Raw genomic sequence first — 27,551 nt, forward strand, 5'->3', positions numbered from 1 at the left:
TGACTACTGTAAAAACAATTATCTCTGACAAATAAACCATTTCCTGCTTATTGAACCAAATCATTCCCCGGCAGTTTATCTTAATTAAACTTCACGGTTAATATTAAATTGAGAATAAAATTCCACAGAAGAAATACATTTTAACATTGAAAAAAATCCTCTTGAGAATACTGTAGTAGAATTTTTTGTAAGAGTTTAACAAGAATCAACTGTCCTATAAACAACATATAAGGATTTAGATGAAATGTGATCTGATACAAGTTGAGTTAAATGTTTTTTTTAATGTTCACCACAGCTTCAATTAAACCTTAATGTGTTACGTACGCTTATAAAGAATCGCACTCAAGCCTTTTAGTTCTGCTGCGTCACATCACAAATTTATTAATTTCCAGTCAAAAATACATTTTTATAGATATTTTCCATCTGTCTGCTACATGAAAGATACACAATCATCAGGATGAATTATTTACATTAATCACAAGAACTCACACTGAGCAAGACAAGAAAATGCCGGAACATATTACTTAGTGTATGTGTGTGTGTGTGTGATGTGTGTACTTTGTGGTGGACTTAGAGTACAGTGTCAAACAATCATGTCGTCAAAGGCTAAGAGGAGCCTCTCAAAATGAAAACCTGCTGGGAATCAACACACACTTAGACGGTAGCATACAGTGTTCTGGTGGACATGTAACAATATACGCTCAGAGAGTTCAGCGGAGAAAAGAAAACTTTGTGTGCATTGGTAAGAGCTGTGTTTTTAAGGGATTTAACATTATTTTAACGTGAGTCTGATGAATTTGAAACATTAAACAGAACGGCTAAAGCAAATCCTCAGTGTTGGAGGCAATGAATCTGTTTATTTGAGGTAATTGTGAGGTATCAAACAGGCCAGTGATGTTTAATATTGTGTTACAATCATTCAGAGATGAATGACATCACCTCTGATTGTGTTACTACACAACAAATAGGCCCCTGTTCTGTACTGTGGAATCAAGGTTTCACACCAGCACAGTATCTTCACGTCCTTACTCTTTGGACTTCACATGTAACGTCCTCATTGTCGAAACTTTAGAGAGAAAAGACTCAAATTTGTGCCTTAATGGTGAAAAATCTCTCCTCTCTCCATATGTCTCATGAAAATCAAGTTCCAAAAGTTTTAAAAACCCCAAACGGTGAGTGGATGTCAAAATACTGCATGCTGAAAACAAGTGAGGTGGAGCAAAGTCTTATTTACAGTGATGGCCACTTGACTGGGTTGCACCAGTGGGTCCTTCGGAGCGTGTCTTCTTCTCTCTCTGTCCTCAGTGCGTCTTCGCCACTCACTGTGGCAGCGCTTTCAAGATGGCGTTCACCTCCTCAGCTACTGCTGTCAGCGCAAACTCAAACTGGTCCTGAGGAGCGGGAAGAGGGAAGAGGGAAGAGGGAAGAGGGAAGAGGGAAGAGGGAAGAGGGAAGAGGGAAGAGAGAAAAGGGATGGGGAAGAGGGAAGAGGGAAGAGAGACGGTTTGAGAAAAGAAGCTGTGCACAAGGGAACAGGAAAATGCTGAACACGCACACACACACACACAGACACACACAAACACACACACACATACACACAGTCGGTACCTTGGTGTTGACCAAGCCAGGTCTCTGGTCTCTGATGTGCTCCAGTGTGGCTGCGATGTCAATCTCCTTCACTCCTGGTGACAACAACAGCAACAGTGTCACTACAGTGTTCGAAATGTCCTACCGCCATTTGGGTGATACAGAAAAAAAGACCCTTCGCTCCATTCGTCACCAGGAACATTTCCTCAAAGAGGTTTAGGATTGTCTTTCCTCTGTATTTTATTTGAAAAGATTGGATTTATAAGTAAACACGGAAACACAACAAATCTACTACATGATTCAACTCTGTTATTGTCCCAAAAATGAAACCGCATTTAAACTCACTTGATGCAAATTTTTATTTGGATCTGCACCAAATTGCAAAATCTCATAAATATAAGTCCCCAAATACATCTATTATTCTTTGATAAATAAATGCCCTATCTCACAATGTTAAAGAAAGTTAAACAAATATATCTAACAATACAGCTCTCTGATCCAGATCTGCACCAAAATAAATGGCTTCTTCTTTGTTCCGGACGCCTCCACAAAATTCCATGAATATCATTAACCAATAAGTCAACGCACACAGTAACATTACCTCTTTGGTGGAGGAAATTATATTTAAAAAAACAAGAAGAGGTCAAAAGCTTTCCAGCTAACCCTTTAATGCATGTAATTTATCACACATGCATTTATGAACATTTATAATTTAAATGTCCCACGATTAGAATTGTTAATCTACATTGTGACTATAGCTCTCACTGGCCACAGAAGATAACATGACATAATTCTCCCCTCACCAAAAAATGCTGACCTTCCTAAATACACAGATTTGTTCATGTCGGATAATCTATGGGCTCAGTCTCTAAAGGTATAGCCACTAAGTTACATGTTGTGGATATAGTGTGTGTGTGTGTTTGAATGAGCGTCTCACCTTTGGCCATGCGGTTCAGCACCATGTCAATGAGGATGTACGTGCCAGTCCTGCTGATGCCATCGCTGTGTGACAGAGACGCATGAGGAAACATGTCAAGGCACACAAGATCGTCCAAAGTGATTAACCTTGTATTAACATGTCAAATTCCTGCAAGTTCTTCCCCCAGATTCTTTTCTTTTACCTGCAGTGAACGATGATTGGGCAGGAGCGACCTCTGTAGCATTTGTTCACCTTCCTGAAAAGCAAGGGAACAAGGGAAAGTAGAGAACAGAGCAGAACTCAATGCGTTCACTACAGCAAAGGATAAAAGGTCTCTCGTGCCGCTCCTAGTGACGGTGGGTGAAATGAAATGCAATAAGACAAAGATGGTATTGGACCATGTGGAAAGGACGAGGAATGGAAAGACGTACGTGAATGTCCGATGAGGGAGGGGACAGAAAAAAATGGAAACTGCAAGAGGCGAGGTGGGAAAACAGGAACAAGTGAGAGAAAAGAAAGCCAAAGATTCACTGTCTCTCTTGCAGTAGCCAGTCACACCTGCCAATGCTCATTTTTGTGACTATGCAACTGGAGCCAGAGTACTAGCTGCAAACCACAAAAATGACACTGGGAGATGTATAAGTACAAACCTATCAACCTGCACACCAGGAGAGAGGGAGAGAGAGAGAGAGACAGAGAGAGAGGGGGATGGAAGATGAAAGGATAAGGTGTGGAATTAAAGATGGAGGTGATGAAGATGATCAGGAGGATTCAAAGCCACAGATTTCACGACTGAGTCCCTGTGACGTTTCACCCGCTAAATCCTGTCCACCTGACTTTGGCAACAGCTGAAATCAAGATCATAAGCGGGAATAGTCTGCGTGCATGTATGTGTGTATGTGTGTGTGTGTGTGTGTGTCTGCTACTGTCTCCTACCTGCGGAAGTCCAGCAGTGGCCGTGTGGAGGTGGGGATGCCGTTGGCTGGCCAGCTCAGCAGGTGGAACTGGGTCAAGGTCCTGGTCTCCTGAGTCTGGACATTCTTCAGGTAGAAGCTACGCACCAGGAAGTCCTTACACCAGATGTGCTCCGACACCAGGTTCACCTGATAAAGAGAGGGAGGGGGGTGCAGGCCGAAATTAAATGAGGGCGTTAAAAAAATGAGGGGGGGGGGATGTCTTGCTTGTCAAGGAAAGTTAGGAAAGCACACACAAATTTACAAGATCCAGTTTCGTATTTGGATCTGCACCAAATATCCATGATTTATTCTCTGGCAAATTTAATGTAGTAAAACCTAAAATGTTGGCAATCTCGCAATGTTAAAGAAAATTTGTGGATTTCGCAGTCTTTTTGATCAGCGGCAAATGTTTTTTGGGTTCTACCCTGACCTTTACCACATCACACCTTTCACAAGGTTTTGTGGTCGTCCAGTAGTTTTTGCGTAATCTTACAAACAAACCAACGGACAGGGGTAATAACATAAGAATTATCCCAGTTATTAATAATATATCACACATTGTGTCTGAATATTTTCTATTTTTTATCTCTCAGAAAACTAGAAAATATACTGTGATTATACGAGGGCATTGACTTTTAAGTAACCTCACTTTGCCACCAGAGGGAGACAAACCATCAAAGATAGGGGATTGACATTTGCATTTATAATTCTATAAAACGCGATTCATATCTTCTCATTTCTCATTCAAACCATACAGTGGCATGTTATTGAGTATATGTATATACAAAATGCGTCATGCTACCTTTTTTCATTGTGGTTTCTCTCACCACCAGATCTAATTCTGATTTAACAGCCGCAAACCAGTTCACACAAGGAGCAACTGGTAGTAGGAGACAGTGGAGTGCAGATGAGCACTGGGCCCAATTATTTCATGGCTCTCGTGTTCCAGAAGAAAATAGAAGCCACATAGAAAGTTCTATACAAGCAGGAATGTACCTGCTTGATACCTCTGTCTTTCTATTTCAAAAGTTTGTCTTTTCCTTAAAATCTGACTCCGATTGACGTCAGAGCTGTGACTAATGCATTCCACATTTATTGTTAAAGTTAAAGCTGATGAGTCACTACATGTCATTCACCTCATAGATGTGGTAGAGCGATGAGCCCTCGTCAGGCCAGTAGTGCTCGCACTGCTTCTCCCCATCCTCCACCAGCGCTGACATCATCACGATCACTGTGCAGCCGTTCTCCCACACCATCTGGAGAGAGAGCGAGCACCCGCAGGGATGTATAGACGCACATACGTACACCCACACATACCTTCAGTTGTCACAGGAAAGGGAATCTGTGACGTGTGGCAGTCGCTGGGCAGAAAGCCCAATGGCCCACATTGTTTTATTCTTTGTATTATATCACCGAGCAGAAAGTAAAATCAGCTGGAAGGATGTGAAACAACAAGAAGGAATGAACTGACCTGCCAGAAATCAGCAACAGTGTGGGCCAGAGGTCCCTGAGTGGCAATGTAAGCTGGTTGGCGCGGGTCGTGGTCAGACTGGTGGGTAGAAAAACAAGATTTTAAGGATTTTATAGTGTATGAGATAAAAAAAACTGTCTGAAACAATGGCTGTTTCTTTAAATTTCCATATTGGATCAGAGGTAATCTCATTAAACATATTCTACGTGAGAATCTGGAGGCTTTGGGGCGTCTCCGTTTCTAATTTGACCGATCAAATCATATTTGAGCAGGCTTTAGTTGCCCGCAGGTAAACAGTCTGTATGGAGGGCGAAAGAGGGGGAACACAATGACACATGTAATTGGTAATTGGCTTTTTAATTTATCTGCATTCATATGCAGATAGCTGGTAAAAGAGGTTAGCCAAAATGTTGTCTGGACCTAATGTTTTGTGAGAAGAAACGTTTGACCTGATTGATAAAAGAAAACTAGTCAGACTGTAAATAGTGTATGTGTCTTAATTACTGAATTAATGACTCTAAATTATTGGCGGTTGCCCCCAGAGGTTTATGAGATAAGATAAGATTGAACTTCATCAAACCAAACACCGGGGAAATTCTGTAAATTGTTATTCACCGTGGGTAATTCACCATGTAAATACCATCAAATACTGTAAATTCTTTATGTGGGTGTTTGACTAATTTCTTACAATGGTGCTAGCGTTGATGTAATCTTGCTTGTTGGTGTTTACTTCAGACTTCAGCTTCACCCGGGAGTGGTCATCTGGAGGGAAAACAGAGGGTGAGTGAGGATCAGTCTGAATGAATGATGCTGCTTCGATTATGAAAACATAAGGATGTTTTTTTGTTAAAAATCATGAAATTTAAACTTTTTCCCTTGATGTTAAAATACAACAATGATGTATAAACACAATATGATAATGTGATTTAGAACTGTAGGACGTATGACATGTGGACAAATGCTAGAAATGATCAGAAGCACTAACAGGGGAGGGACGCAGCGTGTCTGTTCTTGTCCATGTTGCTCGGGACTTGGGCCACAGCCACGGAGCTGGGTTCGGCCTGGTAGGAGCACAAAGCCTCCCACTCCTTCTGGAGACGGTCCTTGTTACGAAGGTGGTCCTCCATATAAGCCTGGGGGGGGGGGACACGGCACACGAGACATTCAAAAACTGCTCACCGACACCATGGTCTGCAGCGGGAGAATCCTCTGCTCACTCACTAGTATCATGTGACCGGTGGAGATGTCCATGTTGGACTGGGCCGGCTCTTCGCTCCAGGACGGGGTGGAGCTGTGGGTGGAGGACGGGCTGTGCTGCGGACCATCGCTGAACTGGGAGGAGACGCTGCTGACGCGAGACACGTCGGTGCCGCGTCGGCCGCCGGCGCCCGTGCCGATGGCGGCTCCCGCTACGCTGCTGCTGGCCCCGCCCATGCAGTCCTGGCGGGACAAGGAGGACTTGGAGGCCATGTGCTGCCGACACAGCTCCTGATTGGACAGCGGGGATGGAGAAAACGCTGCATTAAACATCATCATCTACATTGTTGAGTTTTAATAATGTTTAATAAATATATCCAATTGAATTTCCTCCTTAATATCCTGACGTTGTCTTACCTGGTAGTCGAAGTGGGTTTCTGCTCCGGTCTCTGGCCCCAGGCCGATCTTGCCATTGGTCACTTGCTGAGCGTAGTGCCTGAGACAAGCTACGGCCATGGCCAATACCAGCACGCCGCCTACGACTGCCATGGAAACAAGTGTGATAACCGTGCCACTGGAGCCCTGGGAAACCCTGGTTACCTTAGGGAGACCCCGTGCATCTGTCCTCTGGGGGAAACAAACAAAGACAGCAGATTACAAGCTATAGGCCTCCTCAGGGAAACTGTCCCTGAAATTCAAAGGTCACTCATTTCAATTTGAACAACAATTGACTTCCTCTGCAGGTGCAGATGACAGCAAGGTGCTCAATGAGCAGCTGGAGACGAGTTTTAAAGACAGAGGTCTGGAAGGTCGGGGGCGGTTCTGCTTCAGGGAGCCTTTAAAAAGACCACTACCAATAACGCTCAACTTTACAGGCATGTCATTTTAAATTAAAGCTGTCCTGTTTTTTCCACATGCACATACTGAATTTAAAAATTTCAAATCAGGAGCTGCAACTTACAGAGTTTGATCTGACCTATAACACTGTGACTGCCGTTATGTTAAATGGGAGAAAAAAATCATCTCTGGATTTTGCTTTTTCACACATTTCTTCGAACAGTTTTAATCAAATACTGTATTGATAAAAACATGTGATTTTATCCTAAGGTCATTTAAATTAATTTAATTAATTTCCATAAAAGACATATAAATCGATAATAACTGAAATGCACTGATGAAAATACAGCGCTATTTCATTACATCAGCACACACACACACACACACACACACACACACAGACACATTGTTTTTGCAGATCTGTGTGTGTGTGTGTGTGTGTGTGTGTGTGTGTGTGTGTGTGTGTGTGTGTGTGTGTGTGTGTGTGTGTGTGCGTGTGCGTGTTGTCCTAATTTTGTTATTAATCCCACATGTGACATCCAGGGGCCTGAATTCAGCCCCTGTGTGAATACGAGGGAATAATGAGGTGGTGACACCTGTGGCCGTTGCCATAGCACCTGCATGGGCTCAGGAAGCCACAGTAGTGTGTGTGTGTGTGTGTGTGTGTGTGTGTGGGGGGGGGGGGGGGGGGGGTGCAGGAGATGAAACGCCATAGCAACAAGTCAAACGCTGGATCTCACAACGTATCGCCTTGCAGATTTATTGTACTGGTCGTTTCCCCTCAGACGGCAGACGCTCACAGCAGGTTTCACACGCACAGACAAACACCCACACGCATCATAGACAAGCTGCTGTATAGTTGATGTGCTGCAATAGAGTGCTTCTAGCATCACAGCTCTTGTGTTTGTTATTATTCCTCTAACAAAAAACATTAAGTCCATTTCCTGGAACATCACAGACTAATTTGTGGTGACTACAATGTGAAAACAACAGTTGGGAATCTGCTTTGACTCGAATCTGTCGAGCGGGAGCCTGTGAATGATTAAAGGGAAAATGGTAAAGAATACAGAGGAGTGATTATATCTCTGTTGCCGTGACAACTGCTCCATATGTGACTGATGGGTCACAAAGGAGATTTTCCATAGAGGCTGTGTACGTGTGCGGCCGGTACCTCTCCGACGCCGGTCTGCATGATCTTCAAGCCCGTCTCTGACTCCAGGAACTTCTTTTCAGACACTGCCGGGGTCGAAGGAAACAACACACATTTTATTATTGGATGTGAGAATTTTTTTTTTTTAAAAGGCTTTGTTGAAATGGAATCTGACTGGGAAAAAAAATGTGATAATGACAAAATAATGAGCAAACAAACTCTTCCGTTCACTTTATGTTTGTGTGTGTGTGTGTGTCTTTTTGTTGAGCCTCACCAGCTTTCGCAGCCACCTCTGCGGCCGTCATGTTGTGTTCATTCTGGCGGATACGGAACGTCAGCACAGGACCCACCACACTGGGAACAACACACACACACACACACACACACACACGTTTGATATTTCAAATCTACGCGAACACATTTTTTTTTTTTTGATTATTGTAGAGCAGATGCTGGGCCGTGGTGTTACCTGATGTTGATGAAGCTGCTGGTTGTCAGGTGAATCTTATCAGCCAGTAGTTCCAACAGCTTCACGCCATCATACAGACTCAGACGACTGGGAAGGAAAGAAAATATCATCATCCTCAACGTTAATATCAGGTCTGACGCACGTAGTGATTTCACCTATTGCCGTTTAAGATTCAAGATTCAAGATTTTTATTATGAAATGCACAACAATAACATTCACCAGTCGCTGGCAATTAAATGCTTGAGTCACAGGCTCTCTTCTAGCAATGCTCAAGTAAAAAATCAAATAGAAATAGTATAAAATAGAATATCAAAAATTTTAAATAGAAAATAAAATGTATATATCTAAAAATATATATATATATATACAGCTCAAGCTCAAGAAAAATAGAGCAACAACAGTTCAATTGTGTGACAATAGTTAAATTGTGTGAATAGTGCAAATATGCAAAGGTGCTGGTTTGGAGGAGTTATTGCAGTTCAGAGGAGTTTAAAAGTCTTATGGCCTGGGGGATGAAACTGTCTCTGAGCCTGGTGACCAGTAGAATCTATAGTTTTGTTCGCTGGAGTGCTGACCTCTGGTTGGTGAAGATGTACCCATACTCCTCCTTGGCTCCCGTACCCTCAACCAGTGGCGGCGCCTGATCCTTCAGGCCTTGTCCAGGCGCTGCAGGAGAGACCTGCGGAGGCTGAGGTGCAGAGGAGGGGCGGCTGGTGATCTTGGCTGGAGGTGTAGCCGGGACTGAGGCAGAGGGGGGGGCAGCAAGAGAGGCAGCAGCCGGCTCGGCAACAGCACCAGGCTTCTGCGGCTTGTTTGATATTTGACTGTCTGTTTTTACCATCTGCATCTGTGGGGGGAAATGATAAAATACTTATTGGTGACAGAAAAGGTGTCTGATTACAATTTGAAATTGTCGTGTAGAACAGATGCTGACGTACCTCCTTGAGGGTGAAGAGGTCGTTCTCGATTGGATCTGAGGGAGATAAATGAACAAATGTATTACAGCAAATCATGAAGACAGAATATAGGTGCTTCTTAAAGGGGGAAGAAAATCTGAGATTTTAAGGGAATAAATTGTTCTTGCTGACCCCACATTTTTTTTCTTCACTCACATAATATCACTTTTTTTGCGATATTATAACTTTGTTTCAATATATTTTCTTCTCAATTACGACTTTATTCTTGTATTATTCTGACTTTATTCACAACATTGTGACATTATTCTTAAAATCCCTGATTTCCCCCCTTCAATATTACCATAATATTCCCTCGTCACACGATTCAGTTGAACTATGATTACCTTTCCCACTCTTCCCTTCTTGTTCCTTTGTGAACGTGTTAGGAGATGTTCCCTCTTTCTCTTGGGCCTGCAGCAGCTGCAGCATCAGTGCCAGCTTGTAGAGTTGCTCCTGACTCAGTTCTCTGGGGTCGACTCCGTACCTCTGCAAGACCCCTGAAATCCTCTGGAGCAAGCCATCTAAAAAATAAAAATAACTGTTGCAACTCTTGTGTTATGGCTATAGTTTTTGCATACTACTCCTTTCTTGGCAACATTATATGAAGTACTAGTAAGTTTAAATTCATTTTTTTCTCACTGTTGTTTCCGGGCACGGAGCTGAAATCCTGAGCAACCTTCTCCTTCTGCATTCGCGGTCTGCCTGCAGTGCCAAGTCTCTCCTCTAGGGTGTAGTCCTCCACATAGTCCACTGGTATCTCCAGTTCCAAGTCCTCATAGTAAGGCAGACCTGCTCAGAGCATGATAAGTTATGATTGTAAAGATAATTTATCGCTATAACATGTTGTATAATGTGTTGTCATTCCTGTGAAGCTTCCTCTACCTGCAGGGGCCATGGCAGCAGCCCCCCGGTGGCGATACGAGGGCTGTGCAGACGCCAGGTAGACAGACAAGGCCTCCTGTAGCAGCTGCCTGTCACGCTGCTCTCGCTCTCGCTCTCGCTCTCGTTCTCGCTCTCGCTCTCGCTCCCTCTGATTGGCCTGGGACCTTGAAGAGGGGCGGGCGTAGTTGACTCCCGCCCCTATGAGAGATCTCTCCACCTCGTCTTGGTACCTGTGCTGTGATTGGAAGAGGTTGTACACGGTTACTTGTCATCTAAGATCTCCACTGTGACGCACTGCTGTGAGCGTTGATTGTTGTGAGATTCAAAGTGTGGTGAACCTGGTGGTAGGTGTACGGGTCCATGGATGCAGTCTCCATGCGCATTTGAGATTGAGGAGGCTCAACAATCATGTAGTCCATGTAGTTGCCACCAGGGGATGTGGACCCCGACCTGTGGTGACTGGGGATGTGCTGTTTAGACCTGGCAACACAGGAGAGAATCAGACGCATGACTGGGATGGATGCGGAGGGACAGAGTGATAATGACGGAGTGACATATGCTGCGGTCGACTTACTGAGGTGAATGAGAGGTGGAGGAAAAGGAGTTTGGCTTCGAGGGGAGGGTGGTGCGAGGAACTCTCTTCATCTCCTTTGATAAAATGTACTGGGTGATGTCATCCTGCCATGAAAGACCTGCATATGCACATGCCCACACACAAAAACACACACACACACACAGCAATTACACAAAGACACAGAGGCAGAGAGTTTGGTTTGTGTGTGTGTGTGAGGAAGAGAGAGAAAATCTATTGGGTTCCTAAAAGGGGTTGTGTTCCAGTAATTGCATTATTGATGGATTACTACCTCAGATCATCAAGAATGCACTGATTTCATTACATTTGAAGGAGGCTTTTATCCAAAGCCACTCACAGTTAGTGTATTCAACATCTCTGAGGGGTCATTTAGGGGTTCAGTATCTTGCCCAAGGACACTTCTGCATTCAGATGGGGAAGACCGAGGATAGAACCACTGATCTTTTGGTTTGGGGATGACCGCTCTAACCTTCAGCAACAGACGCTCAGATTTCATGTCAGAACGATGGCCCCTTGTTAACATGACCAAGTAAACATCACTATGCCTGAAAATGCATACCTCTGCCAAGGTGTTCCTTATGAGACCACATTAAAATCCACTCTGTCTGAATGTATCTGCGCTAAATTGCACACACTTATAAGCATCACCCCAATAAAGATGCCTGATTTATTTTAATCAAGGTACATGAATTATTCTCAGAGAAATCAACAAAAATGTTAAAACGCACATAAAAAAACCTAGAAACCAACAAATAGACTAGATTGGTGATGAGTAGATTTTGTTCTGCCACCAATACCCAATAGTTCCCATAAATTAAATCAAGCTGCACCAATAAATTGCACACAGTTATAAATAACAATCCAACATACCGGATTTTTTAACAAGGTTACTTTTTTATTTTTATGAAAGTAATAAAACATTCCTCGATCCACCCCCTGATCTGGATTGGCACTAAAACTCTTTGGCTTCTTCCCAAACTACAACCTTGGCGGAGATAATCACACATAAAAGAGACTCACGAGTAATTATACACAACTCATTCTTCAGTCTAAATCTTTGATTTGAGTTAATTATAATATATGCTTATTATGTTATATCTTACCTTGGAGCATGAGCTGTTTGAGGACTTCCTGCATCCTCTTCAGAACAGGAACTGACACCTGGTACTGGACCTGGTCCTGTTTAGAGCTGTGGCACTGACCAAACAGCCCGTCTGAAATAAACAAACACACAAACACACACTGTAAACACTTTCCACTCTTATTTTGGCCTCATTTAAAGTGATCCCTAAATGATGGCTGGATTCCATTTAGCTGCTTCAGTTCCAGAATCTTGATATTGTTCATTCTAGCTTACAACATGCAGGAAAATAATCAGTGGTACAATGAATACAGACAAATACACACGTGTTTTTCCTGAGACAAAAAGATGGAAGATATAATACAGAACAGTAAACACACAACAGTATTCAGCAGTGTGGACCGACACACTGTAAATGGCTCAGTGACGCTGTCAAGTGTTTCTTTATGAGCATGTAACACTTATGGTCGCCCACACTACAGGAGTGAGTGAGTCACAGCTTTTAAGTGCAGTCCAGACAGACAGACGCTTTCTGTCAAAGGCCTTTCAACAAGGACGAGCTAACGTCAGTGTGTGTGTGTGTGTGTGTGTGTGTGTGTGTGTGTGTGTGTGTGTGTGTGTGTGTTACCTTTTGAAATGGTTGTTAAATTGCAGGCACCCTAATGGCAACAAATGATAAAAAGCCTTTCCTCACAATAATTTTCCTGTTCCCTGTTTTCTTTCATGATCATAAATAAATCTAATTGTCGAACATTGAAAGTACCTGTAGAATAATGAATCCTGTAGCTGCAGCCCAGACAATGCAATGCCTCCACTCTGCAGCCACATACGAGCTAATGCATCATTTGTATCTTGACAGAGTCAGTATTAGCTGCACTGTGAGTATGTTGCATTAGATTAAATGGACACAAGTGTTCCACTTCTCTAAATCCTGAATTAATGATTATAATTTAATAACTACAGAAGCCACTATGAAAAAAAAGCAGGAGCCAGGAGATTACGCCGTTCACACTCCTCAGTGCTCTGCTTCGGCATCACATAAGAGGAGTCGCTCTACCTGTAATGTAGGTTCTTCTGCACGCATTAAATACAGGGAATCTGAGTATTTCTAGCTTAAATACATTTTAAAAAGCAAAATATCACAAAATGTGATGAGATTTAAACTCTGTACTCTCTGTATTCACATCCTCCGAAACGCTGCAGTGTGAAACAAAATACAACTAAAGCAGAGCAGACCATTATCTGGTGCAGTGATGAGTCACCACAGCCTTTCATTCCGCCAGATAAGTCTCATACGAGGTGGCCGGCCACCGAGAGCTGGTGAGTTGCGTTAGTGAAGAGATTAAAGAGGATTAATAGGTTTTTATAACCACTAGTTTGATTTGAAACACTAAAGCATTGTCTTCTGCTTCCAGTAAAGAGACCTGTTTTTCCCTCCAGCCCTGTTTTGCATGAGTCATTCCAACTGGAGGCTGGGTTTGCAATAAGGCAAATGTTATCATATTATCAAAGTCTGACAAGTGACACAGAGTAGAGAAGCAGACAGAGACATAATGAACTCACAGAAATGAGACGCATTCCCAGTTTCCCTCCTGGTTATTTTAAAAGCTAAAATCACATTGCAAATAGTTGATGTTGATTATGTGATTTACACACAGGGTGTTTTGTCCTGGCAGTGTATCACATTGGTGATGTACAATGTGTCCCCTGAGAGAGGAGGAGGAGGAGGTGGAATGAATACGACTGGAGAGAAAAACTGAAAACTGCACGGTTTGATTGGATTGGGACTATTTCTGGAGCTTGGGTTAATTCTGCAGATGTCATTTTTGTGCAGGATACGCATTGTACCAAGAGAACGTGATAAACATTCAGCTCAAAATACATGGTTGAAAAATGCTCTAAGTAATTATTGTCATGGCACTCATTGGTGCAACAATGTGTGGGTTATTTAAGTCCCACACAATTTGGGAACTATAAGGTATGTTCAGTATCCAGGCAGAAACCACCCTGGGGACATAAATGCTATGGTGATTTATTGGCTATCTTTTATTTTCACTTCTGTTTCCATTAATGCCCTAAACATGACAAACATTAAATCCCTTTTTGGAAAACTGTATTCCTGCAAGTCATTTCCATGACCTTAAAAATACTTAGCATTGCAATCAATGGGATGATTGTTCGATTCCAAATTGGCCGTTTGAAATTGATGCTGCAAAGCGAGAGACATCTTTTGTTCCTTTCTCCCTGACAAAACCTGGCGTCATGGAATTGATGTGAATTACAGTATAGTCGGGGTTAATGAAGCCTCAGGATGCAGAAGCAGGGAAAAGGAGCAGAGGTCATGAGATTACACTGAACACAGAGTCTGGAGTCACAAGGGTTAGGGTGCAACACAAATGCACACATCTCAGGTGACAGCGCCTGACCTTGTTCTGGTTCACAGGTTTCACAGACTGAAGCAGGCTGCAGGCTCACAGAGGAGATAATCTGCACGACCTTGTTCTGGCCTAAATGTGGACAAATCTGTTCCAGGACTGTGTTACTCTGCGAGAGTCAACCTCACACGGTACCACGATCAAAACACAAAAACAAACCTGCATGTCTGACTGTCGTTAGGAGGTGTGATCCTCCTCCTCCGCAGTGAAAACACGGAGCAAACGACCTCATTTCGAGTCGATTTTGGATCTTACGGACACTTGGGTGACACCAATGCATCAGTACGGAGGAATTTTATGTTTTTCTTTTGTTGTTGTTTGACGTTTGAAGATGTGACCTGTTTAAATGAATGAGTTCTAAGTTGATTTTAAAAGGTATCAGGCAGATCTAGCATCTATAGAAAGGGCGTTCCACAGGGTCCGAACCATGACAAATAAACCATCACCACAGGAATGAGAATTCAAAGGAATCCTGAACTTAATTAGATGCTATTATGAGATGTTGATGTACTACTGAATTTGCATTTGAAAAGATCCACTAAACGACACTTATTTGCTGTATAGCGTGTCCACTTTACCAATGAGAAGGATACAAACAGGCACAAATTCTGCCTTTTTATCTGTGTTGAACAGGATCTATGTGAAGTCCCCCCTCCCCAAAAAAATCAGTGTGGATGTCTGACGAATACATTGTTCACAGCTTGTTTTGCATCTTACGCTCCGGAAGAGAGACAGGCCGAGAGACAATACAGCCAATCAGACTGTCTAATCAAACGTTTCCCTCTCGTCTTCTGCCCTCAGACACACGGAGCATAAAGCAAAGCCACTCTGTTTTGTATTCCGTCCAATGGCTGCGCGCGCGTAAGTGCAGTTTCCACAGAGAAGTGCGTAAGTGTGTGTCAGTGACTCATCACTGTATTAGCACAACAACTGTGGGGGTGTCGACCTCACCGTGATGTCAGTGTTGCCATGAAGACGGCGGAGCGGGGGGAGGGGCTTTGATAAGGAGGAGAAAAAGGAAAAGGGGCAGGTGATGGGGAGAGATAGACTGTATGAGGCTGACAGAGGAAAAACTCTCCTGTGTGTGTGTGTGTGTGTGTGTGTCTGTGTTAGTCGCATAATTAATAATCTAATAAACTGTTGAGGTACAGAAAGTGTTAAGGAAGTAGTACGCCTTAAAAGTTTTATGCTGAAGTTGAAAATATTTGTTTGACTGTGTGTGTGTGTGTGTGTGTGTGTGTGTGTGTGTGTGTGTGTGTGTGTGTGTGTGTGTGTGTGTGTGTGTGTGTGTGTGTGTGTGTGTGTGTGTGTGTGTGTGTGTGCGGGTGTGTGTGTGTGAGAGTGTGTGTGTGTGTGCGTGCGTCTAGTACTCACCATCCGAGCAGAACTGATCCCTCGTGCATAGTTTTCTTTCAAACAGGCAACCTGAGGCAGAAAGACAAGAAGAGATTGCTAACAGGTACTCGGGGGTAAAATCCTTCACGGCAATTTCCATGGCAACAACTGCTTTAACTCATATTTAGAGGGGCTGAAATGAGGATGTAAAAAAAATGAGCTCAACCTTCTGCATCATAATTAACATCAGCATTTGATAAAAGGCACCGTCATCTAAAAAGTAATTTGTAATCCCAAAACCTTAAAGGTATATTTACTTATATTATCATTTAAGTCTATGTTATGACAATGTATTGAATTGACAATAGGTTATTTATTGACTGCAGATTTGAATCTGAACAGTAACCATAAATGCAGTGTTTTTTAGTCCTTTCCTTGTATTTCTGTTCCACTGTTTCTTATTTTAGGTTGGTGACTGAGAGCCTGTGGAAGGGAGCAGGTGTTTGGCTATAGATAGGAACCTAACACAGCACGATTTTCATGAGTAGCTCTCACCGTGTGTTTTTCTTTCCCATGAGACATCTCATCTATTTTTTGGGACCTGAGTTCCATGTAACAGACGAAAATCAAATAAATATAAAATAAGTGGCATAAAATCTGTGTGTAGCTTTCCCTAAGAAAGTCAGCGAATTAGTGGTTTGCTGAGCTGATTGATCTTTGAATTCAGTGTTTACCTAAATACAAACTTGTGTACAGAACAAAGACTGAGCTCTACTTCCTCTCTTTACCTTCAAATGAAGTGGCGCAGTGCCTAGCAGCGTTTACTGTGACTCACCTCTCCTTTCTTTAGAGAAAATCACAGTGTGCACAAGCTGCGCGATGCCACTTATTTCTCAGATGCACTGACATTTGATGTGCAACAGGGAAAAAGTTTAATTCATGGGAAGTTATTTGGAACAAACCGCCATCTCAGGATTTGTTGTTCTGGCTGAAATTGAGGATTTTTACAAATGCATTATAGACGGCTGTGTGAACCTTCACACGAGCTTCGGCAAAAAAAAAGAGCCAGAAACACCCAGGAGGATATTAGTGTACTGTGTTAAAGCCAATAGGTATCTGAGGGACTGTGGCACACAAGGGCTCACAGAGAGACTGTCACACACAACACAAGACACGGTGTGGAAATGCCAGCTCAAGCCATCAAACATTGACTGATTTTCCAGGAAAGGGCATCTGCTAATGCTGGGCCAACAGTCAACACCGAGCTAAAACAAAGAACCACATCACAAAGCCACTTCAACACATTTATTTTCTTAGCATTTGAAATTAAGCTTTTTTTTCAGGATCTTATTGTCCATTGTGGTTTGTTAAATTTAACACTGAGGAGGATGTCAGCTTTACAAGCATGTGTATTGACCTGCGTAATTGTCTGACTCCTACACTTTGGATGAGAAAACAAGAGCTTGCACGTTCAAACTCCCAAGTGGCAAATTAAATAAGTCGACCACACGTCCAAGTGTATCAGACAAAATTTACATCCCTCCTTGGCCGACAGTTTACTTAATATTCTTATTTAAAATAGAAAAAATATAGGTGACCCTTTAAAACACCAATGTTCAAAAGAGAACATACGTTTACAAGCAAATCTAAATTTGCCATAGCAACAGGACACCTGTCCCTCAGGGAGATCAGTGGCTGCAGAGACGTCAACAGACATGAGCCTCACGCTGTGTGTGAGAGGGCCGACCGTCACACGTATGGATGGATGGCTAATCGGATGAGCAGATGGATGGATGCATGTGACAAAGGCCGGGATGGATGAACGGAGAGAAGGAAGCAACAGCGGTTACTAGTTTCTCTCCATGGTGCTGAAATTGTAGATGCTTGCTGATTGGCTTGTCTTTATGCTGTGCACCAATCATTGTTGTTTTCTTATGCCATTGACTTTCCATCAAAGTCTGGTTTTCTAATTTTTAAAGACATTTTAAAGAAACCAAGTAGTTTAGTTTCTCTTATAGCGAAGGACTAGTTTTGAATACATACAGATATATCATTGGAGAGACTTATTCTCTCTTGCAAATGCAGTCAACCCTCTCCACCTTAAGCAGTTGCTTTCGAGGTGTTTCAGGAATCACATCTAGGTGGTTGCACCCAATAGGTGAAACTTAGGTAATAAAGCTTTTAAACTTTCAAAAGATTAAAGGACTAATTATATCCAGATGTGGAGGACTTACGTTGATTTACTTACATCAGATAGAAACCTGAAGCAGAGAACATTTAGTCCTTCTCAATCTCTGTGTAAATTACTCACTGAATCCTCAAAGCTTCAAATCTCCACTTACACACTGAAAAATTATTTTTTCAAATGCTGGAAGATTATTTGTATATAGGGATGTAACAATTCACCTGTTGCACCAGGGTGTGAATTACACATTACATCGGTTTAATGCATAAATCTACTAAAAGACACTATAACTATTATCGACATGAGATGATCATTGCTTCTGCTGCCACTGTCAGTTAGTCTAACGGCACAGCTACTGCTGCTAATGTCTCTGCCATTTTTACTGCTGTGAGTGAAATGTGACACTTTAAGGGCATCAGCTCACACATGTTTAATTCTGTCTCTCTATTTGTAATGCATTAATCAGATCATAAACCTATATTAGACAGTATTTCAGTTTTAAAAGTTTTATTTTATTTAGTCCAACCTAATGTATTGCTTATTATTTTGTGATCAAATTCTTATCATGATTCTGCTCTTTACATTTCATCATGTATGACATTCACATGCTTGTTTTTATTTAGAATAACAACATTATGTTGTTATTTGCATAGAAGTTTTGGGAGTGTCTGATAAGGGGCGTAATTCCCCCAAATGATAATTTGCTCTACAAGAAAAATAAATAAATCTTCACTGTACTAATGTACTGATACTATCATCCTCTACTTTTACCAATATACATACATGTTTTACTCATAAAAATCATTTTAAATTATCGTAATTTTTTTTGCCAAATAACTATGGCACATTATAAACTTATCCCTACACTGAATCTGAGCTGGAGCACGAGATTAGGAAGTCAATAACTACTCAGATACACGATGTACCTGGCAGAGGAGCACAGGAGTGTCACAGTGAGTTCTGGTTAAGGCTCGTACCATCATCATCATCATCATCATTAGCAGCAGCAGCAGCAGCAGCATCTTACCGTATTTGTCTGAGAGCCCTGTGTGGCACAGCACGGTGACAAGCAGCAGAGCTCGCCATGGTCTGAGGGGATGCATGGTCTTCTCTAGCCTCTCGGCAGCAGGAGGATGAGGAGATGCGGAGAGAAAGATGCGGAGGTCCCTTTGCTTTGCTCCTTGTCTCCCTCCCTCCCTGGTCCCTTAAACCCCCATGTTGTTCAAAACAAGCTGCAGCCAGAGTCGACAGCTCACACAGTAAACCCCCAACACAAGCCCACGAAGACAGGGGAACATGGGCTGAAGAAATTAATGGTAGAAAGGAGCGGATCGTCACAGTGGAAGGGAAAGGCGGGGCGTGGGGAGGATGAAGAGGATGAAGATGAGGAGGAGGAGGGACAGGCAGTGGACATGAGGGAAGTATCGATTCACGACAGCACAGCAGCGTACATGACGTCCGGGATCAGCCTACGTCATCACGGAATCAGAGAGCGAGAGGGGAGGGGGGTGGGGGTGGGGGTCATTTTAAGGATTCCACCCATTCATATACGTCATGCATACATAATTGCAGGCGCGCAAAACGTGCAAGCAGCGGTGCAGGTGTGCAGAGGTGTATCAGGACAAGTCTTACTCCTGAGTATAAAGTATATGTAAGTGAACCTGCAGAGTTAGTTCCATGTTTGACTGTTCAGATCAGTCTGGAAGTAGAACTCTGACGTGTGTAGCCTTATTTTTCTTGGTTTGTGCCCACATAGCTAAATGAGTTTTGGCCCAGATTGAGGCCACAGTGAACACCGTCATCCATCCCTCCAGCACACAGTGTGGAGTGATGGCTCCTGTTGTCTAGATCTGGGCCACAAGTAAGTCACAGTGATACCTCACGTCAACCAAAGGTGCCAAAAGTTGGCCCAAATTGATTTTGTGCTACCTGGGCCTTATTCACCATTTACCCAAAGGGCCACTTTGGGTTTACACCTCTCCTATAGCAACACATCTTTGACAAAAAGTGGCCCACATCCATATGGCTGCATGTTCTCCTGTTGCTGTGGGCTCTGGGTTATAAGTGAGCCACAACTTCTCTTTAAAACACATGGTTTTATTCTTCTCCAGTCTTCATTCAACAAACACCAACATAATAAGACTTTCGTGATTCATAACAGGCCTCTCAAGCTGCTCCATCCTTTAACACTCATATCTGTCCTAGGTGGGAACAGATTAGCTGCTTGGCAAGGAGACATGCAGCACTGAGTGTAATGTTACACATGAAAATATTTGAATGAAATACCAATAAAAGTTGTTTAATTGATAATGAAACAACAATGTATTTAACAATAAACTGAACTCTGCAAGTGCACAATAAGGCTGAAAATATATTTTACATTGTAAACTACACAGCCCAATAGGAAACACTACATTTGCATACTAACTTAAGTGATTCAAATAAGACAAAACATGAACTAAATGAAAATGTGACGTCAAAATCTTCTTGAACTGTAACTGGCATTAAAATGTATGGAAGGAAGGAACCACACCTATTGGTTCAAAAGGCCAAACAGTTTTTAATTGAACAACAATCAAACTATTCCTTGAGTTCAAGGGTTTATTCATTATGAACATTTAATTTACAAGAATGTGTTTATCCCTGTTTACTAGACACCGATTTACAAAGTGTATTTCTTTTGTCCTTTTGTATCGCAATCCATCAAGGACACTGGAGAGTGAATTGGTCCTTTCTGATTGAAAAGCCTGTGAAAATAGAAAACGTTTTTTTTTTCTCATTTTGTCTCATGAGAAAAATAGTGTCAGAGCATCGTCTCATTTTATTATCCTATTGCGCCCTCTGCTGACTGTTTTAACCAAAGCATGAGGAAGGCTCCTTGCCGTCTTTAAATGAAGTGTAACCACTGCGGTCTATACCAGATTACTTTCTGTGAGCTCATTACAATTCATGATAGAATTGATACATTTGAAATTCCAACTATGTTTGTACAGCCTATATCCAAAAATACACATGTAGCTGCTCTGTAATCCATCTAACCAGAGTGCAAACTGAAATAAAACTGAACTAGCCTGCTGTGCCTCCATTAATAAAATATACTCAATATAGAATGTTATTTGCATGTGATTTATTTATAAGGTGTTTATGACTTGAATCAGTACATTTTATTTTCAACAGACAAACATTAAATATAATTATATATATATATATATATAAATATATATATATATAAATATATTTAGTATACTCATTATTCCCACCTTGCTTCTATCCTTGTCAGAGCATGGTCAGTATCCAGGGAATGATAATGATGTGGGAGTATCATTGCTCACCCCCGAAGATTCATATCTGCTGAATAATATTAAGTTGTTCATCATCCCCCTCATGAAACTCTGAGGTGACTGATTGAACAGGAAGTGGCCTTACTGTGTGGCGTGACTCATGAAGCGCATGGTTTAATCTGATGTCCTCGGCTCTATTTCAGGCACATTGTGCTGCTGTTGGCTTTTGATATCGTATCTCGCCCAAGATAGACCCCAAAGTAGATCCTTGTGAACGACGTCCATCAAATATCTCTGGTTGCATGCAATCAAAAAAACATGCACAAACCCAAACACACAGGAGAAACCCTCATTGACATAGTGCGTTCCCTACTTACACTAATATTAACCAGCACATCTAAATTCCCCTGACCCAGACTAAACTCTAACTTTAACCCTGTAAATCAGTTGAGGGGATCGATGGTTGAAAACTTAATTTTGTCCACTGCCTCACTCCTCCACTTTCATCCTTTGGTCCCTGTGTCACACTCAGCTCAGCTCAGCTCAGCTCACTGGCATGTGTGTACCAGCGTGTTTGGTTGGTTGCCGAGCAACATGCATTCAGTGTTTATGAGGGATGAAACCAGCTGAACACCCCTGATCTATAGACACTATTTAAATTGTGTTAAGACATTCAAGCCTTTTCACCGTGTCTCACTGTGGCTGTTATTCTATGGTAATTATCACGTTCTATTATTATCTTCTGCTGCCAGCTATAATGTACCATCTGTAACTAAAGTAATATTGTAATATTAAATACAAAAATCCATTTAGAGGTGTCTCTGTATAGTTTACTGTGTTTAGTGAAAACACACAGATTGTGTTTCTCTGTTTGTCGTGTTCAGTGGTTAAAAAAAGTTTTGTCAAACTATTTCCCAACATGTCATCCACACTGCTTGGCTCCTACTGCCCTGGCATTCCACAGAGCAGAGCCCCCCCATGCTGGAACCCAACTATACCCAAAATACCTCACACTTTAAATGTGGTAGTAAGATAGGATTACATAATAGATAGAATTTTGTTTGTTTTACTTGGTAGAGGTTTTGTGTGTTATCCTGCCCACAAGAAGTGAACACATAGCCTCTTTGGCAGAGGTCATACATTTCATTTTATACAAGACATATAATAAAAAATATGGTTTGTGTCATAAATAATAATGGTGAAAAACAAAAAACCGAGGGCCTCAAAAATGGCAGTGACAATATCTCATTGTGAGGACTAGGCTTTAAAAGGAATTTATTATTTGGTGGATTTTCTCTGACTCACTAGAGACAGTGTTTCCCTTAAAGGTTGAGTGTGTAGAATTCAGGTATGTCTAGTGGTGAAGTTGCGTGTTGCAGCTGTACACCCCTCACCTCACCCCCCTCTTCCAAACATGAAAGAAAACCTGTGCAGCCTTCAGTTCTCATAAAAACTCAAAAGGTGTTTAGTTTGTCCAGTCTGGGCTACTGTAAAGAAACATGGCGGCCTCCGTAGACAGGACCCACTCCAGAAGTAAATATAAAGTATTTAAATATAAAGGATCCATTCTAGGGTAAAGAAAACAACAATTTGTACAATTTAGATTATTACACACAAGTGAAAACATCACTAGGATTATTTTACATTCAATTTCTGCCAATAGATACCTTTCATATAAATCCTACACCCTGGACCTTCAGTTTGGCTAATTAGCTTTTAACTAGTGCAAACTTGAAATTATAACTGGTGTTATTTTTAGACTGAAACATTGCATCCTATATTTAAAATAGAATCATGACATGGCTGAGTTGGGTTTGGCCGCTATGCGCTGTTGATATTCTCAGACTTGGTGCGTATATGTGTCTATGTCTATCTGATCTCTGTTTTCTCAGCCGTGCCGGAATCCGCCAGCTAATTTAAGACTATTTTTTCTTGTGGTGTTGCTTGTGTGTCTGCGGTTGTCAGGCAACAAGCAAGTCGCTCACTTTCCGTCCTGCGCTCAAGATCTGGTGGCCTTCAGCTGCGGGAAACTCCTGGATGAGAGTGCCAGACATATGGACGGTTCACCCGGTCCAGTCACACCATGCTCATGTTGTGTAATTTCACATCATCTGACACAGTGACTAGGCCACTCATCATTCCTGCTGCATGAGTGCGGTGGGATGGGAAATCGTATGGAGCTTCGGTTTGAGGATGTGACTCGGAAACTCCTATTGGAACCCTTTGAGAGTAAGTCATAATCAGCGGAGAGGCCGCGGGCCAGATTTTTTAAGGCCAAAGTTGAGCAGTGGTAACATGACAAACTGCAGAACTCGTGTTTACCGATGTCAACACCAGGGTCTTTTAAAAAGTATTTCTGTTCAAGGTTATTCAGGGATGTTTCCCTGACCACATGGGCCTGTAGTGGTGGAAGAAGAAAAGTCATGGTCTGATGATGTATGATGATAAAGGATTCATTACTCATCCTTACATTCAACATTCATTCTGGGGTTCTCATGAATAAATAGAAATAAAGTTAACGAAGCACTCCATTGCTAGGCACCTACCTACACCACTGACCTGTTAACATAAGATCTGTGGTCTCTGTGGACACCTTTAAATTAATGTGTGCCAACGTCTGATTCTTTTATTGTGTAGTTATGTTACAAAGTTGCTGTATAATTTGCTTTATCTCTCCTCTCAATTACTGTGTTATCGGGAAGCAACAGATCACCAAAGCAAAGTCCTTGTATTTATGATTTAGAGATACAAAAAAAGTAAAAAATTATACTTTAAGATGAGGAAAAAATATATTTCCAGATGAAATAGGAACCAGGACAACATCGAGAGGGAAACAAGGAAGCCGTGTCTGCTGGAATTGGGTCTAGCTAACCCTCACAGGATAAGCGTAATAGATAATGGATTCATGTTTTTGCTGTTTTATCTTTCAGGGAAATGAAGAACTCCTCAGACATTTTTAGAGTTAAACATATTTGAAATGGATCATTTTTAAAATGCGAACAATCTCGATTGTGTGTCGCATTGTGTTTAACGATAGCTTCTCTCTTAGCTGCTACAAAAGAAATATCTGCCATACATAGATTGGTTCTGTGCTGCAGCTTTAGTTTTATAGTCAAACCTTATTTTCATTTGATATCAGACACCAGAGTTTGATTGTCAGCGGTTATATTTATACAGGGGATGTCAGTAATAGCCGCATAATTATTTTTATTTTTATTGCTGGTATCAGGCTATGTGTTCACTCCCATGATCCTTTGGGAAAGTGACTGGACAACAGAGTTCATACGGGAAGAGCTAAAAATAGCACTGACACCAGTAGCAGCTGACACACACACACACATTCACACACGCACATGCTTTTTGAAACGCAAATACATGCATGACCCCACACGACGGCCCCTCCAACTCCCCCCCCCCACACACACGGACACACACACACACACACACACTACACTAACATATTGTTTCCTGTTTGATGCCAGTCAGAAATGTGGAAGGTTGAAAAACTTGGCGTCTCAGCAGAATGTGTTTGTACGATTTCTTTGACGGTCATGTGACGTATGCCTGTTGTTAAGAATGGATTGTAAATAAAGCTTTTACCAACCCATGGACCACCCATGCAGGTGATTCCACCGTTGCCTGGTTGAACCTTGTCTCAGGACTGTGTTCGTGTGGGATGACCTTACCCCGTTTTTCATTCTTATTGGTCCACAGATTCTTGTGATATCATATATAGTATAGCTTGTTCCAGCGTTAACCGGACAGGAGGTGGAACTGAAAACACACGTGTGATGGTGCAGGGCGTTTAAATGTCTGACTTGTGTAGGAATTCAGTTAAATGCTCTGGGTCTATTCAGCTCTCAGAGAAGCATTTAGCACCACACAAAAGTAGAGGTGCAGGTCTTGTGACACAGGGAAGGGGAGAGATGCCTCACGAGTTATGTCTGTCGGTTATAGACCATAAGCATTCATTAACGCTCAAACACATACACACACACACACACACACGAAGATTTTTGAAACAAGAGACTTGCACATATGCCTACACTTCTTTCATCTGCTTTCCTATACCGCACTGCCTGCTCAACCTAAACCCTTTGGTTCTCTTTGTGGACACCTTGAGGGAATTTCTTTAAATCTGTCAAAACCAAAAAATTTAGTGATAAGATTCTGGCTGTCAAAGGTCAAATTCATGTGTTACCTCACATCCATTCCAGTGTTGGTAACACAATACATCTGAAGCATCTGGAATTTCATTACTTCAGGCACAATCATCCACTTTGGGGGGTGCATGAGTAAAGTTGTATGTAACTGTGACCCCACAAAACTTGTATATGGAAATATCTCAAGAATTCATTCAATGATTAGGACACAATTTCTTCCAAAATGTCAATGAAATGATAAAGTGATGTCTAATTAGGTCAAAGATCAACTTCGCTTCTTCTGTCTTTTGGAAAATTGGAGCACTTGCAAGACGTTTATTCATGGGTAAGATATAATGTGAAAAACTTAATCAAAGAATTATCTACCCATTGAACTACATGGATTTTCTTTTTAATCTTAACTATCTTTAAACTGTGAATTGCTGATATGGCCCACACATTTCCTAAAGTTAGATTCAGCCTGAGCTGCTCAGCCATGTTTCTATCATCAGGCGGCCATTTTGTTTACCCCCAGGGAGCTCCATTAATTGTGCTAACTGCCTAGCACCAAATAACAGACAGATGGAGTATAAGAAATCAAGTCATACAACAAAATAACAAAGTGATGACTATTACAGAAAAGAAATCAGTAAAATAAAACTAATTTTGCTGTGTATGTGCTGGATGTGTAATTAAACATCTGCAACAGTCTACCTATAATAACTTTATCCATGTGAAAACATTACGTATCGCAAATTGCTGAATCTACACACAGTTCACTGATTCATATGCAGCATTATAAAAAAAAACTCAAATGTTGCATGTAACCAGAGAGTGAAGGGAGGATTTGCACATTTCTACGCTCACTCATGTTGTGAGTAACCACTGAGAAAGAACCCTTATAGCCCGATGGAGTGTGCGACCTTCCTGGCAGCGGCTCTATCGGCCAACCCGCTCTGCTGCTTATGTAACCAAGGGCAGATACATAACTGTAGTGCAACTCTAAGGCGGAGCAGTAAATCACACATGGCATAATCAGTTCTGATGTGGCAGCATTGGGACAATGCTAAGCATCCGTATCACATGCTTGGATATGTTCATGGTCATTTGAAGGTTTTAAAATGGAGAGGAAATCTGAGAACTGGAAGATAGACCATATGCTGTTATGTTCCGTGGCTCAATAAAAATGAAATAAACCTGAAAGACAGTGAATGTCCTGAGGCTATGTGAAGCTACATCAATGATTAACCGGCTCATGTTTAGGTAAAATCCAACTTCCCACACAAATACAGAGACTGACTGACTTGCTCCCTCACTCAGTCGGGTCTGCATTCAAGCAAACACACACAAACACACATGCACGCACAAGGCCGCCGTTGAAACCAGACCCCTTCGACAGCTGAATCCAGGGCCTGGCAACGGGAGTGACAAGGGGGGGAGAGGAATGAGAGGCTGAAAAGGGGGAGGAGATGTAAAGGAAAGGCTCGTAGGATAATGGATGACTTATCAGGAGAGCTGCAATGAACTGATTACAAAAAGGCACTTTCGGTATTATTAACTTTCCTGAAATTAAAGAGGATCCAGCTCATTCAAGAAGCAATCATTTATACCCAACATCATTCGATACAAATGGATGTGAATCAATTTGTCAAGTCAACAAAAGAGGATTAGATCACTTTTAGGAAAAGGAGGCAAAATGAAGACGAGATGATAAGAAATAAGACTCGAGTTGTGCTCCGACTCAAGAAGCCTCGAGATTTTGTCCGAATAGACTATAAGCTTCAAAATGGGGAAACAGTGGGTCCGATCCGAACTTCTACATGTTTGGCCTTCTGAAAGGAGAATAGGGTGGAATGGAGGGGTGTGGAGTAGGGGGTGTACAGAATTGGGTGAATGGAGAAGGTGGGAGGACAGAGAGGAGGGCTTGGGACTAGCGTGGGTGTGGTAGCTCTACAAATAGCTCCGCACTGCGCCCGACATCTCTTCACTCACTCTCCCTCCCAGTTGCCCAGTTGGGTCTCAGCACCTCAAGCCGTTCCATCAACACCACCAGCCAAACCAAACCGTGAACCAGCC

At 42.0% G+C, this 27,551-nt stretch overlaps 1 protein-coding gene across 1 annotated transcript; it reads right to left on the reverse strand.

Moving 5' to 3' along the window:
- Positions 1-1,319: 1,319 nt before the first annotated feature.
- ptprna (protein tyrosine phosphatase receptor type Na) lies at positions 1,320-19,155 on the reverse strand. Its single transcript, XM_061088899.1, has 24 exons — positions 19,080-19,155; positions 15,907-15,957; positions 12,120-12,230; positions 10,999-11,116; positions 10,763-10,904; positions 10,425-10,659; positions 10,182-10,331; positions 9,942-10,063; positions 9,525-9,563; positions 9,162-9,433; positions 8,587-8,673; positions 8,392-8,471; positions 8,139-8,203; positions 6,548-6,757; positions 6,155-6,421; positions 5,919-6,066; positions 5,622-5,695; positions 4,934-5,011; positions 4,599-4,718; positions 3,443-3,609; positions 2,709-2,762; positions 2,525-2,589; positions 1,609-1,682; positions 1,320-1,391 (listed from the first exon to the last, which is right to left on the reverse strand). Exons 1-24 carry the CDS (start codon positions 19,153-19,155, stop codon positions 1,320-1,322), a joined length of 2,877 nt encoding a protein of 958 aa, XP_060944882.1.
- Positions 19,156-27,551: the final 8,396 nt, after the last annotated feature.

This window comes from Limanda limanda, chromosome 16 (assembly GCF_963576545.1).
Source record: "Limanda limanda chromosome 16, fLimLim1.1, whole genome shotgun sequence".
Lineage (NCBI taxonomy): Eukaryota > Metazoa > Chordata > Actinopteri > Pleuronectiformes > Pleuronectidae > Limanda > Limanda limanda.